At 37.7% G+C, this 22,495-nt stretch overlaps 2 protein-coding genes across 5 annotated transcripts; both read right to left on the reverse strand.

The window, feature by feature from the left end:
• Positions 1–2,593: 2,593 nt before the first annotated feature.
• Positions 2,594–5,750, reverse strand: PAL1 (PHE ammonia lyase 1). The gene is made up of 2 exons (XM_022037626.2): positions 5,187–5,750; positions 2,594–4,459 (listed from the first exon to the last, which is right to left on the reverse strand). The coding sequence occupies exons 1-2, from the start codon at positions 5,585–5,587 to the stop codon at positions 2,710–2,712; spliced, it is 2,151 nt and encodes a 716-aa protein (XP_021893318.2). The 5' UTR covers positions 5,588–5,750; the 3' UTR covers positions 2,594–2,709.
• A 4,263-nt stretch (positions 5,751–10,013) lies between these two features.
• On the reverse strand, positions 10,014–20,461 carry EIN2 (NRAMP metal ion transporter family protein). 4 transcript variants are annotated; one of them, XM_088208882.1, is made up of 11 exons: positions 20,091–20,461; positions 18,839–19,306; positions 18,451–18,709; positions 17,045–17,131; positions 16,804–16,914; positions 16,511–16,723; positions 15,406–15,591; positions 12,632–15,295; positions 10,590–12,150; positions 10,425–10,473; positions 10,014–10,342 (listed from the first exon to the last, which is right to left on the reverse strand). In XM_088208882.1, the coding sequence occupies exons 3-9, from the start codon at positions 18,697–18,699 to the stop codon at positions 11,767–11,769; spliced, it is 3,894 nt and encodes a 1,297-aa protein (XP_088065008.1). In that variant the 5' UTR covers positions 18,700–18,709; positions 18,839–19,306; positions 20,091–20,461; the 3' UTR covers positions 10,014–10,342; positions 10,425–10,473; positions 10,590–11,766. The 4 variants fall into 4 exon arrangements, with proteins under 4 accessions (XP_088065008.1, XP_021910474.2, XP_088065007.1 ...); XM_022054782.2 differs by having other exon boundaries at positions 18,451–19,095; positions 19,188–19,306; positions 20,091–20,459; XM_088208881.1 differs by having other exon boundaries at positions 10,610–12,150; positions 18,451–19,306; positions 20,091–20,459.
• Positions 20,462–22,495: the final 2,034 nt, after the last annotated feature.

The following is a 22,495-nucleotide window of genomic DNA, read 5'->3' on the forward strand; positions in this document are numbered from 1 at the left end:
GAATGTCATAACTACTTTAAGGAGAAGAAGGTGAAGTTGGCAACCGTTGAATTTACTAATTATGCCTTGATTTGGTGGAATCAGTTGCTCATCTCTCGGAGACGTAATAGAAAAGCACCCATCACCACCTGAACTTAAATGAAAACCATCATAAAGAAAATGTTTGTTTCATCATTTTACTACAGAAAGCTCCATCATAAATTGCAAAGGTCTTGAGGGTCTAAATCAGTTGAAGATTATCACAAAGAAATGGAGATAACTACAATTCAAGTAAATATTGATGAGGATAGAGAAGCTACCATAGCACAATTTTTAAGTGGCTTGAATAGAGAAGTTGCCAATACGGTTGAATTACATCACTATGTTGAGTTGGAGGAGATGGTTAATATGGCCATGAAAGTAGAAAGACAAATGAAAAGTAAGGGAACAACAAGGTCATATTCTAGTTCTAATAACAATTGGAATCCAAAGTGGCCTAGGAAAGAGGAGAAGGTCAAGGAGAAGAGCTTTGCTTCCAAGGAGAAAGGTATAAATCTCAACAAAGACAAATATAAAAGGCATCTTATCATCTATTAAAGGTACTTTTGAATCCACATCTATTAATAAACATAAAAATATTAAATGTTTCAGATGTTTGGGAGTGGGACATATTGCTTCACAATGTCCAAATAAGGTCATGTTTATTAGGGACAATGGAAATATTAAATCTAAATCTAATTCTAATTGTGATAATATACCGCCTTTAGAAGATTGTGATGATGACGTTGACTATGCTGCCTGTGGAGAACAAATCTCCTTATTCACACAAAGTTATTCTACAATCCATGACAAGATAGTAGCTCCCAACAGCATCAAAAATGTACCATCAAAAGGTTTGTCAGTTGATTATTGATAGTGGCAGTTATGAAAACATAGTCTCAAAATCCCATGTAGACCACCTATTAGTAGTCAACAGAGTCACATCATGAATTGCAGAAGCAAGAATGGATCAAGACCACCATGGTAAGCCACTATTTTTTGTATTCCTCTCACAATTAATAGAATTTTCAGAGATTTCTCTCCATTTTTCCTCATAGATTTCAAGGTGTTGACTGCAGGTAAACTAGCTTATATACACGTTAATTCTGCATCATTATGGCAAGAGTGTTAGGCATTCATCCCATTCTACTAGATTTGCTAACAAGAACTACCTAAGATATCATCATGAAGGTTACGTATACGTCCTTTCTTGTGATAGCTAATTAGACCCAACTGTTTTTTTCTAAGGACAAGCATTGCAAAGGACTATTTACATAGGTACTAAATGTTCAACATTGAGAATACAAGGTGAACCAGAAACGAAATTGGTGGGTCCTGCTAATATTGGTAGTCATATGGAAAGCCAAGAGGTTCTAAAAGACCCAAATGGCTGCATGGGGTGGGTTTGTGAAAGAAAATTACAATGGGAAGGAAGAATTTTCAGAAATATATATATGGAAGAGTGAATCTAGGCAAAGGGTGCTTATTCAAAAAAGATATATATATATAGGCAAACGGTGAGTTTTTGGTCAGCGAATATGGAGATGAAATTTTTGAACAACATTTTCACACTATTTTCTGCACTGCAAGGAACAAAGAAGAAACAGAGGCGGAATCTTTCTCATATGAAGTGCCAATGGATGTTGGGTAGTGAACTTGGTTAGAAACCTAAATTATTAGAAATAAATTAATACACCAATCTAATCCGAAGGAAGCTTTGGATGACATTCTGGAAACTCCGTTCAGAGGAAGTTTTTTCAGTAAAATCCTACTATCTTCATTTGGCAAAGAATGTAACAGTTAAGGTGAACTTTACATGGAAACTAAACTAAAGCTTCATCTAATGGCCTTTTTTGCATGGGAGGTGACAAGATGTTATATCTTAACTTTGGATAATCTCACAAAAAGAGGAATAGGCTTGGTGAACATGTGTTATTTGTGCAAGAATGATGCGGAGACAGGCAGCCATCTTCTTCTGTTGTGTCCTTTCACTTCTCGGCTTTGATCAATACATATATCTTCATGAGAGTTAAATTGGGCAACGGCAGTTTCAGTGAGATAGGAAATCTGGGCTTGGACAGATGTTCAAACGAATAAGTCTCTCAAAAAGAGTGCTAGTTCTATTCTGTTGGCTACTTTATGGGTTATTTGGAAGGAAAGAAATAGAAAAGCATTTGATGATGTAGAATTTCTTTTGATAAAATCGAAGATACTTGGTTTCAAACCTTAAGTTTTTTTATTAAGACTCATCCTCTATACGCTTAGGAGGATTTAGAAAATTTGATTTAATTATTGATAGACTTGTAAAGCTTTTATATGCGGGTTGCATCCCCTTGCGCCTTAAATACAAAACTTTTTATTTTCAAAAAAAGATTGGTACTCCATCTATCAAAAGTTCAAAAAAAGATTGTTACTCCATCTATCAAAAGTTAGAGTGATTAGGTGACCCATCTATCAGCGGATGGGGATAGAAACTAAACACACCGTCAGCGGATGGGGATAGAAGCTACTCCCATGTATTTTAACAACTGTGATGATGTTTGGTCTCATTTACCCAAGTCTTAAAACATTTGCATTTTCATTTGATTCACATCGTTTACTTCACTTACAACGGCAATTCAGCATTTTATCACACATTAACAACAACACACCAGCTATAACACAAATTTTAAATAAAAGAAAAACATAATATTAAGAGATTGGAAGAGGAGCTCCATCCCATTCTTTGAGACTCTCCAGCATTGGATCCATGATCTTTCCTTGGCACATTGCAGTAAACACCTTATCAAACTCCTCCCCGGGAGACCTCACCTTCTCCCCTGTTAACAGCCCTGTACCAAGCTCCTCCCTCACAAACCTGTACAATGGATAAGACCTGCATTCTTTGATTCTGTTAGGAATGGCTGCCTTCCCGCTCTCCACATTCAACCTTGCACTCTCCACTTCTTTCGGCAAAACGGTCTTTAGCTCTTCCTCGAACACCGCAATCTTCTGGAAGATTGAAGTCGTAGCATTTTTCTCGCTTTCGCCGTTGGTCAGCGCGTGTTCGACCAGGACTTGCCGGAGCTTTTGCATCAACGGGTAGGTAGCACTGCAGGGATCATCAATATAGGCAAAGACAAATTCGCGATCGACAACTTTGAGTAAATCTTTCTCGCTGAACCTTGAAGGGTGGAGTTCTCCATTAACCCCTGTTGTTAGCACCTTTTTAGCCACCTGGTTCACTGTGTTCTTCACGGTTTGTCTCAGGTTCTCTTCCAAATGCCTCAGGTCAATTGCTTGGCAAAGTGCCACTAGATACGTGGAGGACATGAGTTTCAAGATATCAACGGCTTCAGCTGTTTTCCTCGAAGAGATCAAGCCCAACGAGTTCACGTCTTGGTTGTGCTGCTCCGCGCTCTGCACGTGACTGGTGACAGGATTTGCAAGATACTGGAGCTCGGAGCAGTAAGAAGCCATTGCAATTTCGGCGCCCTTGAATCCATAATCCAAGCTTGGGTTGCTGCCAGCAGAGAGATTTGACGGCAAGCCGTTGTTGTAGAAATCATTGACAAGCTCCGAGAATTGAGCAAACATGAGCTTCCCGATAGAAGCAATGGCCAATCGGGTGTTGTCCATGGAGACACCAATTGGGGTTCCCTGGAAGTTGCCGCCGTGTAAGGCTTTGTTCCTGGAAACGTCGATCAGAGGGTTATCGTTGACAGAGTTGATCTCCCTCTCAATTGACTTGGTGGAGTGTCGAATCACTTCAATCAGTGGGCCTAGCCATTGTGGAGAAGTCCGTAGAGCGTAGCGATCTTGCTTTGGTTTCTGCAGAGGATCCATCTCGTGCAATTTCTTAGCAGCCTTAACATAAGAGCTCCCATCAAGAATGTGTTCCATTATTGCTGCAGCCTCGATTTGACCGGGATGATGCTTCAACTTGTGTGTCAAATGGTCCGTGAATTCTGGTTTACCGTTCATGACTTCGGCGAAAATTGCAGATAAAACTTCCGACAACACGGCAAGAATGTTAGCCTCGAACAGAACCATGGAGGCCAAGCCAGAGCCGACAGCCGTGCCATTGACAAGAGCAAGCCCTTCTTTAGGCTGCAACTCGAAGAACCCGGATTCTATTCCCGCCAAGCTGAAGGCTTCCTCAGCGTTGAGCGATTCACCGTTAGGACCGATTGCTTTAGAATTAGGCCGGCCAGTGAGCAGTCCGGCGATGTAGGACAGGGGAACGAGGTCGCCGGATGCGGTGATTGTGCCGCGGAGTGGCAAGCAAGGAGTGATGTTGTGGTTGAGAAGCTTGGTGATTGCCTCAAGAATATCGAATCTGATGCCGGAGTACCCTTGGAGGAGGGTGTTGATCCTCACAAGCATGGCTGCTCTTGTTGCAGAGTGAGGCAGAGTGTGGCATGACTCTGTTCCATTTCCAAATATTCCAGCGTTCAAGAACCTGTAACCCAACCAAAAAATAAGTTTCTCATCTGTTTTCAATAGTAATTCATCTAAAAAAAAATAATCTACACAGAGATCCAATGTCCAGGATAATTACAAGAGTTTAGTTACAAATCTAAGCTGATGATATTATGTTATCATCTGGCCTGCTCTGTTCATTATATTTATAGCCTTTATTAATTATAGCTAACTGACGCTAAATTAATAATTATAATATTAAAAATTCTTATGTCCGAACATGAAATCCCATGTGATGACCCACATGAAACCTACTACAACTGTAAGACTGCAGCAGAGACCATGACGATACATCCCAAGGTTACGACATATCCTTCCGCAATAGTTTTTATAGGTGATATATGATAATGCCCCCAGGCAACTTAAGGGTCAACATTTTGGGACGGTTAAGTAAATTTCTTGTTCTAAAATTTGCTGTGCACAATAAATGAACTTCCGAGAGAGTGGCATCAGCTTATGACAAGTCATGCATCCCGCCTCCAACTCACTAGCCGAGTCCTCCTCCCAAAACCAGTTCCGGGGACTGTGAACCGTTACTTCTGTCACTAATTAATCATGACTCCTAACCCACCACCCAAGTCCAGGTAATAATCCTAGTTGTCAGCTAAACTAGGTAAAAAAGTAATAGAAATAACAGTTGTGGAATTGGTAACGGATAAAAATTTATGGAGTGGAGTAAATAGGTCTGACTGGTGTGTTTGACTCACCTGATGAGCTCTCTCTGCAAAGCGGCACCTTGTTTGGTTCTTCGATGGGAGGTGGCACCGAAGCCGGTGGTTACACCGTAGCTGTCAGTCCCTTTGGTCATGCTGTCCATGACCCAGTCGCTGCTAGCCTTAACGCCAGCCCTCGCCGACTCAGACAGCTCCACCTTTACGCCACGATCATGGGTTGCAATTGCGGCCACCTGCGATATCGTCAAGGTCTCACCGCCGAGGTTGACCACTGGCTTCCTGAACTCTGACACCATTCGCTTCACTTCATCCAAATGGCTTCCTTTAAGCGAGTCGGCCGCCATTCCCCAGTTCAAAGGATCATGAGCAGCCGCATTTTTTTCACTCTTGACGCAAAAACTCTCCAAGGAACCGTTCTGGGCTATCTTCTCCATATTGATATGATAAAGATAGAGAGAAAAGGAACAAAGAGAGGCTTTCGTTGAGAGAAGAGAGGAAAAGACCCAGATGAACAAGAAATAAGATGAGCTGTTGAGGTGCGTTTAGAGAGGAAATCTGGAGGGGATGGGTATTGGATCTCCTGAGAAGCTGAGAGAGAAGGGAGGGGGCTTAAATAGGTGAGGAGAAGGAAGGAAGGAAATGGGTAGGTAAGTATAAGGGTGGAAGGGGGTTGGTTGAGAGTTGATCACAGCCGTTGGTTGGGCGGGTAATGAAGGGTGGAGATGGTGGAGCGTGGACCGATTATGGATCATTGGAGGGAAGGTAAATTTTGACTAGTGATAGTGGCATGCTGGTGGCTGACTGGCTGGGATAGATGAGGTGTGTCCAGTGGTTGGTGAGGAGCCTTTGATCTGCTATGTATGGAAAGTTGTTGTTATATAATATATATATTTATAATAGTGCATTATTGACATGTATAGTTACCGTTTCAAGCTCCCCTTTGAATTTCTTATCAACAAAGAAACAATCTGAACGAAGCTGATATTATAACCGAAAAAAATTAACTATTCTATATTAATTGAGAGAGCAGTTAATTAATTCGTTTTGAAAGAAGTAGTAATTAATTACTTATATATAAATAACATTGTCGTATAGTGATATTTTATAAACTTTCACAAAAGCTGTCATTAATATCCCGTTTCGTGTAATTTTTTTATTATTGTAATTATCATTTCTTTTTTTACAAGATGACCGAAACAAAACACCCAACCGCGAAGGTGAGTTGGCAGAGCCGCCGCACCAGAGAACTCCGTCACCGGTAAACTTCGATTTTTTTATTTTTTCGGCTAATTGAGGCCACTTAACGTGTTTTCTTACAGGGATGGGTACAAAACTGGCCGAAATCGGCCGAAAACGATTGAAAATCGCCAACCCGAGGCAAACTGTCGCCGAATATGTGGTAAGGATCATGGGGACCGATCCTACTATCACCTCAACAACATTTACCGCATATGTGGAAGTGCCCAGCATTACGCAAAGGAGTACCCGAGGAACCAGAATCAGGTTAGATCTCCTATTCATGGCAAGACTTACAACCTCACTTAGTAAGATGTAGAAGCCAACCCAGACGTAGTAAAGGCCAAACCCAAGAAGGAAATTTGTATTCAAGAGATTTTGATAGTTTGAGGCTTTTCGGATGTCTTTCTGGATGAACTACCTAGACTGTCAGTGTATAGAGAAGTCGAATTCGCCATAGACTTTCAACCAGACACCCAGCCTATTTCAGTTACTCCTTGCTGCATGAGTCGTATTGAGATAGAAGAGCTGAGAAAACATATCAATGAATTATAGAATAGTAGATTTATCCGAATAGTGTGTCCCATTGGGGTGCTGGAGTCATATTTGCTAGAAAGGGAGATAGGACGTTGAGGTTATGTATTGACTATAGAGGTCTGAATAGGGTCACGACTAAGAACAAGTACCCCCTCCCCAGGATCGATGACCTTTTTTATCAGTTCTAGGGTGTCCAAGTCTTCTTCAAAATAGACATGTGTTCAAGTTACTATCAAGTAAAGATCATGGTATAAGACATTCCCAAAAGAGCTTTTCAAACTAGGTACGGACACTATGAGTTCCTAGTTATGCCATTTGAATTAACCAACGCACCAGCCATCTTCATGGATTTGATGAACAAAATTTTTAGAAAATTCCTGGATCAGTTCGTCATTGTATTCATCGATAATATCTTGATCTATTCAAAAAGCAGAGAGGAACACGTTCACCCTCGTACTCAGGTTTTGCAGATTCTTAAAGAAAAAAAGTTGTATGTAAAGTTGAATACGTATGAGTTCTGGTTCGAGCAGACTACCTTCCTAGGGCACATCATTTAAAAGGATGGAGTGTCAGTGAATTCTGAAAAAGTTGAGGTAGTGCTGAGCTAGGAAAAATTAATCTCGGTCAAGGAGATCCGTAACTTTTTAGGGATAGCAGGTTATTACCGTAAGTTTGTGGAAGGGTTTTCTAACCTAACTGCTCCTCTGACTCAGCTATCAAAGAAGAACGTTAAGTTTGAGTGGAACGAGAACTGTGATAATAGTTTTTTCAAAACTAAAGAAATGGTTGACTACTGCACCTGTGTTGGCGTTGTCGAGCGGATCGGGTGGATATACAATTTATAGTGATGCCTACTACCTAGGGTTAGATTGTGTTATGATGTAACATATAAATATCATAGCCTATGGTTCTAGGTAGTTGAAGAGTCATGAAAAAAACTACCACACCCATTACTTAGAACTTGGCGCAATTATCCACGTCTTGAAGATCTAGCGCCATTACTTGTATGGGGAGATCTTTCAGATTTATACCAAGCACAAGAGCTTGAAACACATACTCACTCAAAATAATCTCAACATGCGTCAGAGAAGATGGATAGAACTCTTCAAGAACTATGATTGTAATATTTTATATTACCCAAGTAAGGGCAATGTGGTAACCGACGTACTCAGCAGAAAAAGTACAGGTATATTAGCTTACTTGATGGTTTCAAAATGCAGAGCAATATGGGCCACATAACATGTACGACTTCAGGACCTAAAGAGAGTCACATATTTGGTCCACCTGACAATTCAACCTGAGTTGATCCAGAGAATAAAGGAAGCTCAGTTTGCTTCTACCCTAATAGCCCTCAAGAAATATGCAGAACAGAGAGTATATTCAGAATTTCGAGTCTCTGCCGATGGGTTGCTAAGATTTCAAGACATGGTGTATGTTTTAGGTGACAGTGAGTTGAAAAGGGACATCATGACAAAGGCCCAAAGCTCAAAGTTAATCATGCATCCCGGAAGTATTAAGATGTATCAAAGTATGTGACCCCGATTTTGGTAAAACGGGATGAAAGAAGATTTGACCGACTTTATTTCTAAGTGTTTGGTATGTCAGCAGATCAAGGCAGAGTATCAACGTCCAGATGAGCTACTTCAACTATTACCAATTCCAGAGTGAAAGTGGGAACATATCATAATGAATTTCATGACATAATTGCCGCCGCCGCGCCGGATCCACTTTCAACCGCCAAAAGAGGTAAAAAAAAAATTATTTGCTCGAAATTCAATTTTAAACATCCCAATGGTCAAATCGGAGCAAAAAGACCAGGGGATTAGCCAAAAACTGCAGGCAAAATCCGACAGCATCGCCGCAAAAAAAAAGCAAAAATGCCTCCGATGAGCCTCTTACCGATTCTCGTTTTGTGTAATTTTTTCATCATTGTAATCACAATTCATTTCTCTACAGATTGACCGAAACAAAACACTTAACCGCGAAGGTTAGTCGGTGGAGCCGCCGCACCAGAGAACCCCGCCGCTGGTAAGCTTTGATTTTTTGGTTTTTTTGGCCAACCGAAACTCCTTAACGTGTTTTCTTACGGGGATTGATATAAAATCGGCCAAAAACTACCAACCCGAGGCAAACTGCCACCGCGAGCGGCACTGCCGTCGCTAAAGCACGGCGGAGCCGCCGTGCCGGAATTCCAGAATTGAACAAAAAGGGTTTATAACACTGATTTTGGACTTTTTGGAGTATTTCTAGATACTTGAAACGCGTTATAATCCCTCAAAGAAAATTTAGGAAACTTGGGGATCGCCAATAGGTACAATCAAAAGCTTAGTGTTTGGACATCAATTCGAATAATAATCCTTCACCCTATTTATTGTCATAGAATTGAAGTTTAATATTAAATAATATGATATTTTACGTAATTTAGAAATATTTATAATTAATTAAAAATCACTAATGGAGCCGGAACCGGTTATTTATTTTTGTTTGATGTGTTTAGCTGATTAGTTGATTTTACAATTTTGAATGAATGATAATACACTGGAATTGGTATGATGCTTTTGATTAGATTTCTTTGATGTGTGTATTGATTGTTTTACATTATTACAGTTAAATCGAAAAATTAGAAATTAAAGATAAACTAAAAATTGTTTGATTAAATGAATGGATGAATGGTAGTCTTACTGTATATCCTGAAAGATGGTGGACAGACCGGATACATAGGAAACTTTACCGTAAACGTTGCCTCATACCGGACAAGGTATCAAGAATTGATAATTTGGCGCTCATACCGAATGAGGTATGGGGACAGTGCGTTTAACCCTCATAGCAGATGGAGTATTAAGAGATGATATCTTTTGGCACTCATACCGTACGAGGTATGGGAACGGTCCGTTATTTAAAAGGTTGAATAAAAATTCACGCGTAATGAGAACATCTCTATAGATCCTATGAATATTAATAGGTTGATAATTATTTTTCTAACTGATTGCTATAAAATTATGATATGTGTTATGTTCTTGATTTTATAAATTATTTTTTCAACGTGTTGAGATTATGATAGCAGAAAGACAATAAGGAGGGCGTTGGTGGTCTCCGTGATAATAGTTTTATATAATGCATTTAAAATAGAAAACAGAAGAATAACATGAAAGTAAAATAATTAAAATCTACAGAGATCTAAGAATATACGATAATTAATTAATTAGTTATGGCTTTTCGTCGCGAGGTGGTGGTGGTTGGAACGGAGGCGGCGGAGCAGGAGGTCCATACTGAGAAACTGTGGCAGCTGCTTGACGTCGACCCTGGTTTCTTCCCACAAGATAGCACGTAATTGCCACTATCATTATAAACAGTATCACCGGCACCGATACCACTATTACATATCCCATCCTATATATTATATCTTCCACCTCCTCCTGCAATGCAAACGCAGACACATACTGACTCTCTCACTTTTTATACAAAACCTCAACTAATAATTCAGAGAAAGTTACGTACCTTTCTGTGATTTGCAGATGGCGGAGGTACCTGCTTGGGGTTTATTATCCTGAGAAATAAAGAGAGAAGGGGAAGTGGGTCTAATTCAATTTTATATATTTTTTTTTTTTCAAAAAAAAGATGAAATACAGAGAAGTGAAGCGAATGATGGCCAGACAATCTTACATCAAATAATCAAATCTCACCACGTTGCCTTGCCCTCAAGCAATAGCGTGACATGTGTTTGTTTGCATTCTTTGAATCTTCAATCTTGTTCACACCAAGTCCTGTATCTATTATTTCCACTTCATTCTATAAAAATATGAATTTCAATCTTGATCCTCCTGTATCTATTATTTAATTTTTCTGGTTTAAAATTAATTTCTCATTAATTTTTTTTTCTTTTAAATTAAAGATTCACCGTAACACGGATTATATAATGTTTACCACTATATATCCTGTCTAATTTTTATGATTAAAAAATAATATCGCCGCATAATAAATGACGGCACCATCTTTTAAGTATTTCCACGTATAAATCATATATCCATCCATTACTGATTTATGTTTTGGGCTCCGACAGTAACATACCATCCACCTCTAATTCATTTTCAAAAAGTTGATAGCTTACAAGACCATAAATACATTTTTAACACCTCACCTATTCAATAGGCTCATACAACTTCAGAATTCACAAAGAATTTATAATATCTTCTACTTGAAAAACAAGTTATAAATAATGAAGTTGAAACCTGTACGTTCCTTTGCTTTAAGTGACAGAGACAAAGTAGACCTTATCGAATAGTAGGTACGATCTCATTGGGCATTCTGAATATGTACTCGTTAAATTACCCACTTCCAGCGGTTCATATAAACGGCTGCCGTAATTCCTGCACTTTCCGGACAAAGTGAAGAATTTTTCCTTTTTTTTAAAAAAAAAAAAAAAAAAAGATCATCTTCCAATCCAACTTCACTTGGTCGGAGCTGGATTCAGCATCATCTAATTAGCAGAACTTTGATTTTGCTTCATCTAACTCAATGGAGATCATTTGACTGAACACGTTGAAGAATAAAAACAACCGACTCAATAATTGCTATTGACCAATTTTCCACCTTTCTTCTACCTTCCTTTTCCAGAATTCCGCAGCAATTACATATCCAGTAACTTTTATCCTAGGTACACATAGCATGCATGGAAGCAGTATTTGCACCAATGACTTTTAATACACGAGTGTGACAGGAAGAGTAAGAGGAGACAAGAGTCCTCCAATGACTGAACACTCTTTGATCTAAACAGTGAGCTGCCTTCCAAAATTAAACAACTCAAATCTTCATGCCAACTTAGGCTTACCGTTAATACAAGCTATAAGCCATAAGGAGTTGCCGATGCAGAAACCTTCCGTGACCCAGATCCTTCATGGACGACTCCAACTGGTTTGTTGGACAAACGTCGCTTGTAACGCTTCAAAACTGAAGCCAGATTCTCTTTGCCTTTTGGAAAAGCCACGTCACCGGCAGCAGTACCACTTCGACCCTTTCGGCAAGATATTGCAATCTCAACATCCTTAATCATGTCTAGCAGCATAGCAGAAGTTGTGCATTTTCCCTTGCCTGGTTTGGAAGCAGGAGGCAACATTCCATTTGAAATTGGAGGGCTTGACCTGTGTTGATGAGCTGCAGGGATTTGAAGGCAGAAACATGGAAGCATTGGAGTACGAGGCATCGAGAATGCCAGATCAATGACCCCCTATTAATGGTAAAAATGTCAATTGAGGTCCTCAAAATCAATATAATAGAAAAGAAGAACAATTAATACATACATCTTATCAAAGATTATTTCATGGTTTTGGTTCTTTTTCCGCACAACCATTTATTTAAGGGGTTATATAATATACATAGATCATTTGCAGTATAAAACAAACGTCAACTCTATGTGGAAAATGGTGTTCTAGGTCATGGCTATTAAAAATTGGAAGGAAGCACAAGTTAAAATTTGTTAACTACTGGTCCAACCAGTGGAAAACGTTGCCGGTTCATGATTGACCAGACATCATCCAATCCACAATTTCACCAAATATTTTTGGAAAAGGCTTGTTCTGACATTGGATTTAAAGCTCGCTTATTTATATGTTCCCAGCTGCAAACTCGAGTCATCAATCCTACTTTGCAAAGTTTCTGTAACGAGTGGAAACTAATAAGTGGGCAAAATTAAAGATTCACAAATTTACCTGAAGGCGATTTAGCACATAAGTGTACTTTCCCCACAACTCCGGCCGACTTTCCATAAGTGACAGATCAAGAATCCTGTGAATGCACCAAACCCCAAAGCTTACTATTAAATCAGCTTTCCAAACACAGCCCTCTCCGCAATGCGGAACTGATGACACCAGAGGTTCACCTGTGTGACCCACTTGGTTTGCATCACGGGTTTCAACTTCATATATAAATCTTTCTCTTGCAGCTACACGATCAATTAAGTCCTCATCAGCACCATCATTTTGTTTAAACAACCAGTCAGACCCTTCCAATTTTAGAAGCTTCATAATACAATGTCTGAAAGATTGAAGAAGCTTGGCCTCAGAATCCACAGCAGAAGTGAATTCTCGAGTAACCAAATTTGCCTTGTTCCCATGTCCCTCACTCCCAACATTGCGATTTGTATCAGCTACACCAAACTGCTCAAAGGGCTGTCTAGACCATAGAGTATCTGAGCTAGAACTCATTGGCAAGGCAAAAGCATCTCTGTAGCCTTTTGAAGGTGAGAGCTCATCAAAAGCCAGAGGAGCTCCGGCCCTTGATCCAGAATTTGAATAAACAGATGTTTCATAGTTGTTAGCCCTACCAACAGATGATCCATAGCCAACGGAACCTTCCAATTGAGAACTCTGGTCAGACGTGTACAGATCCCGCAGAGGGATAGAAAGACCCGAAATGTCAGGCAAGCTGTGGTACTTCTTCGTATTGGCCGGTATCCCCACATTATCACCGGGTCCAGTACCGCGAACATCACAATATGATCTTTCTGATTGCAAGGGACTGTTTCTTGACACCACAAGATTCTGAAATCCAGAAGCCCGTGCAGCGCTCATAGAGCTTATACCATTATGCAACTTTTGCCCCAATGCAAAAGCAAGTTGGTCTCTATAATTTGTTGTTCCCAGGGTTGATAACTTTGATGCTTGTGAATCCATTTGACCATACCAGCCATCAGAACTTTTATCCTTGGCAATTCGACTGAGATATGATGCAATCTGATAACCATGCACCGTGGCTGGTTGATTATCCCAGCCCTCAGAAGTAGGTACAGAACGCAAACTAGAGTACCTTTTCTCACCCGAGTCCTGAACATTACGGATAGAGCTTTGGACATATGCATCCAACAAATGCATGTGGTTAGAGGGCCAAAGTGAAGAAGATCCCCTTTGAACTCCAAATGATGAATCAAGATTTCCTTGCACTCTCTGCTGCTTCATAGACTCATATATACTTTGATTTACAAGGGACTCAGATCCTCTTCCTCCTACAGATGGGAAGTATCCACTGAATTCTTTCACAGAAGTAGTATCCACTTTCAATGAGGAGGCTAGCTTTAAATCTAGCCCCAGCAACGTATCCAATTTCTTAGCCTTTGCCTCTGCAGTTGCATGCCCATGGAAATCAAACAACAGGCCCCAGAAATCATCGAGAACGGCTGCAAAGTGACGCCTTGCAGCACGCCCCAAACCTGCCAATCTTGAAAGACTTCCAGCACTATTACCAGCATCATCACTTTTGCCACTGAGACTTCTCAATGAAGATGGACCATCTGATGACAAAGATAAGGAACTTGCAGGAATTGCTTTCAAAGGTTCTTCAGGCTCCCAAGTATCCCCCTCATCATCATCCTTTTCAGTCCTTATATCTCCCTCTACACCAACTGTTTTTTCCACAGGGTTTGTCATGTCAACCTTCACAGTCTTGGTCTCCATCAAATCATCATCAGTGACATTGTTAATTATAGGCAAGACTAAAAGTGGCTCTGATTTGGATTCCAACTCTTCATGATGATTTACTGATGGGCAAGGAAATGTAATGGGAGAATTATTTTCCTCAACAGTTGTCAAATGAATTTCTCGATCAGATCCCATGATATTCTCAGGCAAATCAAGACCAAAATTCGCAACAGATGTATCTGACTGTATCTCCACAGAGCCTCCCAGCCCGACCGATGGCTCCTGCATCTGAATGAGCTCCTCTTTGTGATGTCTAGTTTCCATGAACTCAATTTCCTCTCTCTGGATAGAAGAATCAGTTACGTTGCTTGGTATATCCAAATTCCATGCTTGAGCATCCAACCTGTTAGTTGCAGATTTTAAGGGGGTAGCTGCTAACCAAAGCATCAAACAAAATGATGCACAAGAAGTGATGAGAAGAGCAATATAAGGAATAGATGTACTGTTCCCGGTGTTCCACCTCAAATTACCAACCCAATCACTACTCCCAAATATCATCTCTACCACAAATATAATATTCAAGCCCAGCATCCCCATGAATGTTACCAATGCTAAGAACTCTAGAAATTGAGAAATTTTGTGGACACCCATAATCGGTCTTGATGATGCAATGCGGAAAAGGGGGATCACAGATGATGGAAGCATGAGAGCCACCATAACCTGTGTGAAAATAAGCAATTGATAAATCCCTTCAGCTCCTGAAGTCCATACACAATAAAGTGCCGGGACAATAGCAATAATTCTGATTGTAGCTCGATGAAGCCAATTGGGTATGTCTAGTTTGAGGAAATCATGTAGAACCACTTGTCCACTAATATTCCAGGTTAATGCAGAAATTTGATTAGAAAAAAACAGAACCAGCAGAAAGGCTACCCGGGCTAGTGGACTCCTAAAAACCTGCTTCAGTCATTTTGTCAAGAGGAAATCTATCAGCGCCATGATTAAAAGAACGTAAACATGATCAGTAGCATTATAACAAATTGCTAATTGGAAGGAGAAAATAAAGCAACCTGCTCCATTAGTGACATTGCATCCTGAAAGGTAAGTAACACAAGGCCGGTACTATCAAACACATTTGCGGCTGCATTCATCAGGACATAATTCACCAGATAAATTCCACTGAAGACGCATAAGATGGAGAAAAAATGATCATGACACAAGGTGCTCTTGGAATTGCATGGTGGGGATGAATGCATCTGCAACAATATAAGCGAAAGTGGAAGTTTACAACAAGTTGAGCGAATGGACAAAAATAATTATTATAAAGCCTCTTGAACAGGAATCCATTGACTGTTTGGCAGTTCTTAAAAAAGATAAAAGTACTGGTTCACTAAACCCCTTGTAACTCCTCTACAACCTCCAATAATCCAACCTCTGGACCAGGGTTGGGAGGGGATCACAATTGATTCAATATGAATTTTAGTTATATCCTTTTTTATTATAATTTGCAACATATTTTTTTCCATAAGTGGAGCCCAAGAGCAAATTTAAAAACCAATCTTTACAATCTTTTCTATAGTTCAGTGACAAAAAAGAATTTGATTAGCTCCCAAACATTTACTCAGAACTCCCAACTATAGGCTTAACCTTACCAATAGGTCAACAGCTACAAACATGAAAGCATTTCAATGGAGAAGACGGGATCCTCACCATTATTTATGATGTCCAGTTGATAACTAATATTCTTGCCACTTGCAGTATCCCCATCCGCACACCCGGAAAATCCCCCCCCAAAAAGAAGTTTTATTTCTTTTCTTTTGGAAAAAACATGCGAGTTGGCCATTATTCTTCTTTTTTTCTTTCTTTTTGTTTTCATTGCAAAAGATAACCTTTTCCCTTGCTAATATCAGTTTGGGGTTTCTTTCTTAGGAATAGATGACAAGAAATAACAAATGAAGGCTGGAAAGGTAAATCAATAGTTGGATGGTAGTAATGCAAGAAATAACAAAGACATACAGATGGAGATCCCAGAATGACTTGAATATGAAAAGCAACATATTAAACATGAAAAAGCTAACAAGAAAGCAAAAGCATATGCAAACATGCTCGTTCCTCAAGAGACAAATATGTCCACCCACACAAGAAGATGGAAAAAGATAAGGATGTGAAAGACACCTTAGCAATATAAGAATGGAGATAAAAATTGTGAGGCATAATATTCGCTCCAAGTAGACTCATCAGGGCAAATGCACTCTCCCCACTCAGCCTTGACAATATCCCATTCATGGAGAGTGGGATTTCTGGCTGGCTGAGTAGCCCTCCCAAAACATAAGAAAGTAATATGAGGCCTGCCAAGCAAATGCACATGACATTTGCAGTGTGATTCTCCTGCAGAATAGATACTGGTCAGATTCCTAATGATAATATTAGGGTTGACATTATAGAAAAAAAATGAACAAAGAACCCACCAAGAGGGTGGAAAAAATGGGAAACAAAACAGCATCAATGGCAGCTACAAAAACACCAGTAGATAAATCCACCCCAAGTAGAAGATTAAGTGCATGGGCAATGCCCAAAACCTGGCAAATCAACCCAATAAACACATGAAACAATCAGCTATAGCTTTGATAAAGGCTTTAGTTCACCAACAATACATGACAAGCAGCTAACTACAGAACATTAGCAACTTCAAATAGTATGAAAAACTACCATGGTGAGGTCCAATGTGATAGCAGAAAGCTCAGCCTGAATTCCTAAGAACATGCATGTACATTTGTCATACTCATCCCTGCAAATCTATTCATAATGAAGAAACACGGTTAGTTAATTTTTAATGGGGTAAATGCAATAGGCAAAATAGAAACAATGGTATAAATGAACAGAAGAGAGGAGGCTAGAGAGAGAGAACAGCAAAGAAACATATAACCATAATGTGTGTGATTGTGTTGGCTATGAGTGTAATTGCAGAATTATTAAGCAACGAAATAACGAAAGATGGGGGATTTTGATAACCAGGATACAAAAGGTTCCACAGAAAAAGAGGATACATACAATAGAGTTTGATAATACACGAGACGATTTGGATCTGGGATGATCAAAGAATTTTTGAATTCATTAGTTTCCGATAGACCAATATTTGGATATCAGAGGAAAAAGAAAAATCAATTCCTGTGGGTATTCTGATCCAGAATGAAAGAAAAGATTTCCCCTCAGAAGACTTGTGAAATATCTATTTGCAACATAAGAAATCTTAAACAGATTATTTACAGGATAGCAAAAAAAATTTCAACAGAAAGATAAAATTGAATATAAGTCGAGAGTTATAGCCCACATTGTTTTCGTGTAGAATGATTACCTCTCTATGAGGAGCATGTTGATTTACCACACTAAACTTTTCTTTGGTTTGCAGAAAATAATTTTTTGAAGGAATTATTTTTCACTCATGCTCCACTATAAAAAATTGCCAAATTTCTAAAGTATCTTTTTCCAAAAAGAAAAAGTGCAAGTCATTTGAAATGCAAGAACCTGACAAATTTTACTATAAAACAATTAAAAGCAAAACATGGATTTCATCTAGCTTATCATCGATAAAGTATAAGATAATTATCCAAAATTTAAACGATTGCATGACAATACTAATATGGATTAGCCAACCATTTTCATAAGCAAAAGATTTAAATATAACCATGAAAGAATAAAGCAAATTAAAAGTAAAGAATTGGGCAATACAAGAGGCAGATTAAGAGGGAAAGATGTAGAGAAAATGAGATTTCTAGAGGAAGACAAAAACAAAAACAAAAATTTAAAAAAAATACAAAGGAACATATTTGATATGAAAAGAAGAGAACCAACATTTATGGAGTATTTGGAGTTTTTGAATCCTAAGGAAAATAATACAACTTTGCGGCAGACGAAGTTGTTTATCCTTTTTCAGATGAAAAACATTGTCCTGTCAAACTTTTCTCTTTGTTTTTTCCCCAACCAGACACTGAAAAACAAGAACATTGACTTTCTGAAAGTCATTTTTTTGAAGCAAATGGAGCCTAAAAAGATATAAATAGACCTAGAAAACAAGTGTCGTTGAAAACATAATCCAATTGGAAATAATACAATACCTGAGCTAGATCTCTGCCAGTGACAACACTTATTTGTGCCGACACATATTGACACAAAATGGCAGCAAAATTGAAAAGAAGCATTAGCGCCACCAGATCAATCCCAAAATGGGCACCCCCTTCTACAGTTGCCACCCACTTCCCTGGGTCTACATATCCAATTGCGATAAGAAGCACAGGTGCCAGAGAAGGACGTAGCCGGTGAAGAAGACCTAGCCGCTCGTTAACGTTTAGAGTCTCAGCTTCCATGATTTTATTGCTGCTTCAAATAATCCAGTAGTACCAGTGCAATATCGCACTTAAACAACACTTCAAATAAACAGAAAAAACCCCCAAATATATACCAAGCTATATAAATTTTTGATAGAAACCAAGCTATGTAAATTACATTTCTTCTTACTGCAACCCCGTACTCCAAGAAAGGATGCAACCTTTCACAAGTCATTCAGCAGGGCATCGGCAATTTCTTTGATCAGCAACACGTAGGCAAACTCAAAACAGATAGCATCTTTGCGACCAAGTAAACAAGTAATAAAGAACACATCAAACAGTACTCATAATATGCGGACTTCAAGGGCCCTCCAAATCTAGATGCTTCACCTCATGAAACAAACAGCTCCATATTGAGTTCTAGTGTAGCCAATCCTGAAGACAGTATATCTGATTAAATCCACAAACCTGCTAGCATAGCTTTCTGCAGCATAATAACTTTCTCACTAGTTGGACAAGATGGATACCAACGGAATGCACTCCCACCATGAGAATGACAATACAACAGCAGACCAATAAATGCAATCCACAGAAGAACTTCAAGTTTCTTTATTTATTCTGCCGTCAAATGCACCTGTTCCAATGACTGAAACCCGATACCCTGATTAAGATATCTCTAAGAGCGAAGAAAATACGAACAAGGCTTTTCATGCAATGAACTAAGAGAAACAATTTAGTACAATATCAACTGAAATATTTCTCTTCATCGATAAGGAAGATCAAGATCAGAAGCAATGAGATTTTCGCAGTTGCAAGGAAATCAGAGATGAACCATTTGCAGCTCGAACAAGTAGCCCCCTAATCTAAAACACATCGACCAACATTCAACAAAAAGAAATCACAAGGACCCACCTCAGTAAGTCAATTTCCATAAGTAAGCTCAAAATTATGACAATAAGAACATAAGTACGTTAACCACTAAAAAGGTAACCAAAACTGTCCACAAAAGTCCAATCCAAATGTCAATAGACAGCAGTAAAAACGCAAGAACCCAAACTTAAACCTATCTGGATCCCAAAACAAGTCAGCAATACAAAAATCAACCAAAGAAACTAATTCCTAAAACAGAAAGCCCTAGATTCAGGCGAGGATTTTTTTTTTCTTTTGGGGCGGGGGGGGAGGAGGGAACATAAAGAAGAAACAGGAGCAAAGATTCGAAACCGGAAAAAGACCCACAAATAAAAACGATCAGAAAGCGCTGCCATGGATCTGAATCACCTGAAGAAAGCAAAACAAATCAAAGGAGCAATTCGTACAAATTTCGAGGTCGATTACACGCGCAACTAAAAAAGAAAAACAAATCAAAGAATCTGCAGAAGAACCCAAAAGGAGAAGAACAAAGAATTAGGGTTCGAAAATGTTTGCCTTACCCTCTTGTGCTTTCCCTGCCCTGCAATTCTCTATCCAGTAGGAGTACATAGCAGATCTCAGAGGCTTTTATGAGGCCATGAAGTTGGCGAAGTATTTGTATAATAGAGATGGAGAGAGAGAGAGAGAGAGAGAGAGAGAGGATGAAAGATAGAAAGCTCAGTTTCCTGAGAAAATTAAAGAGAGGAAAATATTAATACAATCCCTTCCCGTATAATAGCAATTAAAAAAATGGAGATGGCCTTGAAGAGAGAGAAGAGAAGAGAAGAAGAGTGAAGAAGAGAAAAGTAAATTCGCAAATACGTGTGTTTTGGCAAAAAAGCAAAAGCCCTCTCCTTTCATAAAAGACAGTTAACGTTTTCTCTACTTTTTCATTAATTATCCTCCATCATGGCTGATCTGATCTCTGTAAAAAAAAAATCAAACACTTAATATCTCACAGTTTCTTTTACTTCCCTCCCCTCCTCGTGCAGAGTTCCTTTTATATTTTCTGGTTGAGCGTGGCGGTCAACAAGGTCAAGCATCTCTCAGCAACTTGCTTTTTTAGAAGGCCAACGCGAAATTACCTTTCTCAGTCATAAAATTATAATCCGAAAAAGAAAATGAATGTCAATTCATTATGAAATTTACAAGCACCTCTCAACTATTATTATTATTATTATTTTATTACATAAACAAAAGAAAATGAATGCAGGAAGTAATTAATAGCGACAGTAATGCTCTTTTCCTATAATTAGTGTCTACGTTTTTGTGAGATTACACGCCCAATATTTATTACTTTAGACAAAAGTTCGTTATATATATATATATATATATATATATTAGATTACTACTGTTATTTTGTTCATCTATAAATTATTATCAGAAGCATACATTGTCAAATTTTTAAAACATAATGAATATTATTAGCATAAAAGACAAGTTATAAAATTCACCAAAAAATTATTATTTAAAAGTTTATATATATATTTATATGTGTAATTATTTTCAATATAATAATTTCTAAAATAGTTCTACAATTTTTTTTATACATTTTATAAAAATTAAAACATACTCTCATAAAACAATCAGCAGAGGCTTAGTCCTCTCTCTCTCTCTCTCTCTCTCTCTCTCTGTATATACAACATTAATTGATATATCATATTCTTATACTATGTTTTGTTATATATATTCTTTAAATTTTAATCAATGAAGAAATTTCAACTTTGCTCGCATTTAGCGTTTTTAGTCATTGTATGTGTTTTCCATGTTATATCTCCTTCCTACAAAATTATTTTCAGGAATATCTTTTCAACATAAATGGTATAATATATAATATTGTGTAATTAAGTAAGCTTTGTTTTCATGTCTAAACATTTAAAAGATATTTATTAGGCAAAATACACCCTTAAAACTATGCTTGAGAACTATAATAAGTTCAAGTCACTATTTCTCCGACTAAAAAATCAAAATTATTTTTTTCAAATGTGAACAATAAGCTAGAATTAAAAAAATTTAAAAATGTATTGTAATGATAATATTTTTATTATTAATATTAATTAATTAAAAATTTAAATCAACGTTGTTGAGAAAAAAAATTAAGTTAAAAAATAAAAATAATTTTTAAAATTTTTAAAAATCTTAGAGATAGAAAAAAATATGGTCCCAAAAGTTAATCGGATAGAGACCTTATTATTTGAAATTAGAAGGCAAGTCACGTGCTCCCAGTAACAGTTTCTCCGCACAAAGTCATACAAAAGTCATCTTCCAACATTTGCTTTCTTTTAATCATTTAAACATTTCATAGGTACTTCTCAAATTTGAAAGGCAAAAGTTTTAATTATGAAAAATATTATTATAATAAATAGTTAATTAAAATAGAGACCAAAATAGTTGTTGTAACTTAAAATCTTATTGTATATCTAAAATTCGTATACAAATATTATTTTTCTTATTTATAATTGGTAGTAGATTAATAATTATGTATCTCATATCATTTATATTGGTCAGTGATTCTATATTAAATGTAATATAAAATTTTGTGTCAAGCTTCAATACATGAACAACAAGATTTTTTTTAAATGGCACTTAGGCCTAATTTATTAATTTACTTAATAATATCTAGTTCAATTTTAAGTTCAATTGGTTTATATAATATTATATATTAATTTTACACATATTAAAAAAAAAAGATGATCTTAATACTTTTTAATGATTACTTTAATTATTTAAATGTGAAAAATATTTGAGAATGAAAAATCATAAGAAATTATATTTCAAATAGAAAATGACTTATTATCAAGCTTTAAACTCTTTTTTTTAAAAAAAAAATAAAAAATAAGTGTGCATTGCAATTTAAGTATAAACAACGTAGTCATTCTTAAGCAAGAGAAATAAAAAATTATGAGACTCTCGAACAATTAACAAG

This window comes from Carica papaya, chromosome 8, assembly GCF_054855325.1.
Source record: "Carica papaya isolate Zhongbai chromosome 8, ASM5485532v1, whole genome shotgun sequence".
NCBI lineage: Eukaryota > Viridiplantae > Streptophyta > Magnoliopsida > Brassicales > Caricaceae > Carica > Carica papaya.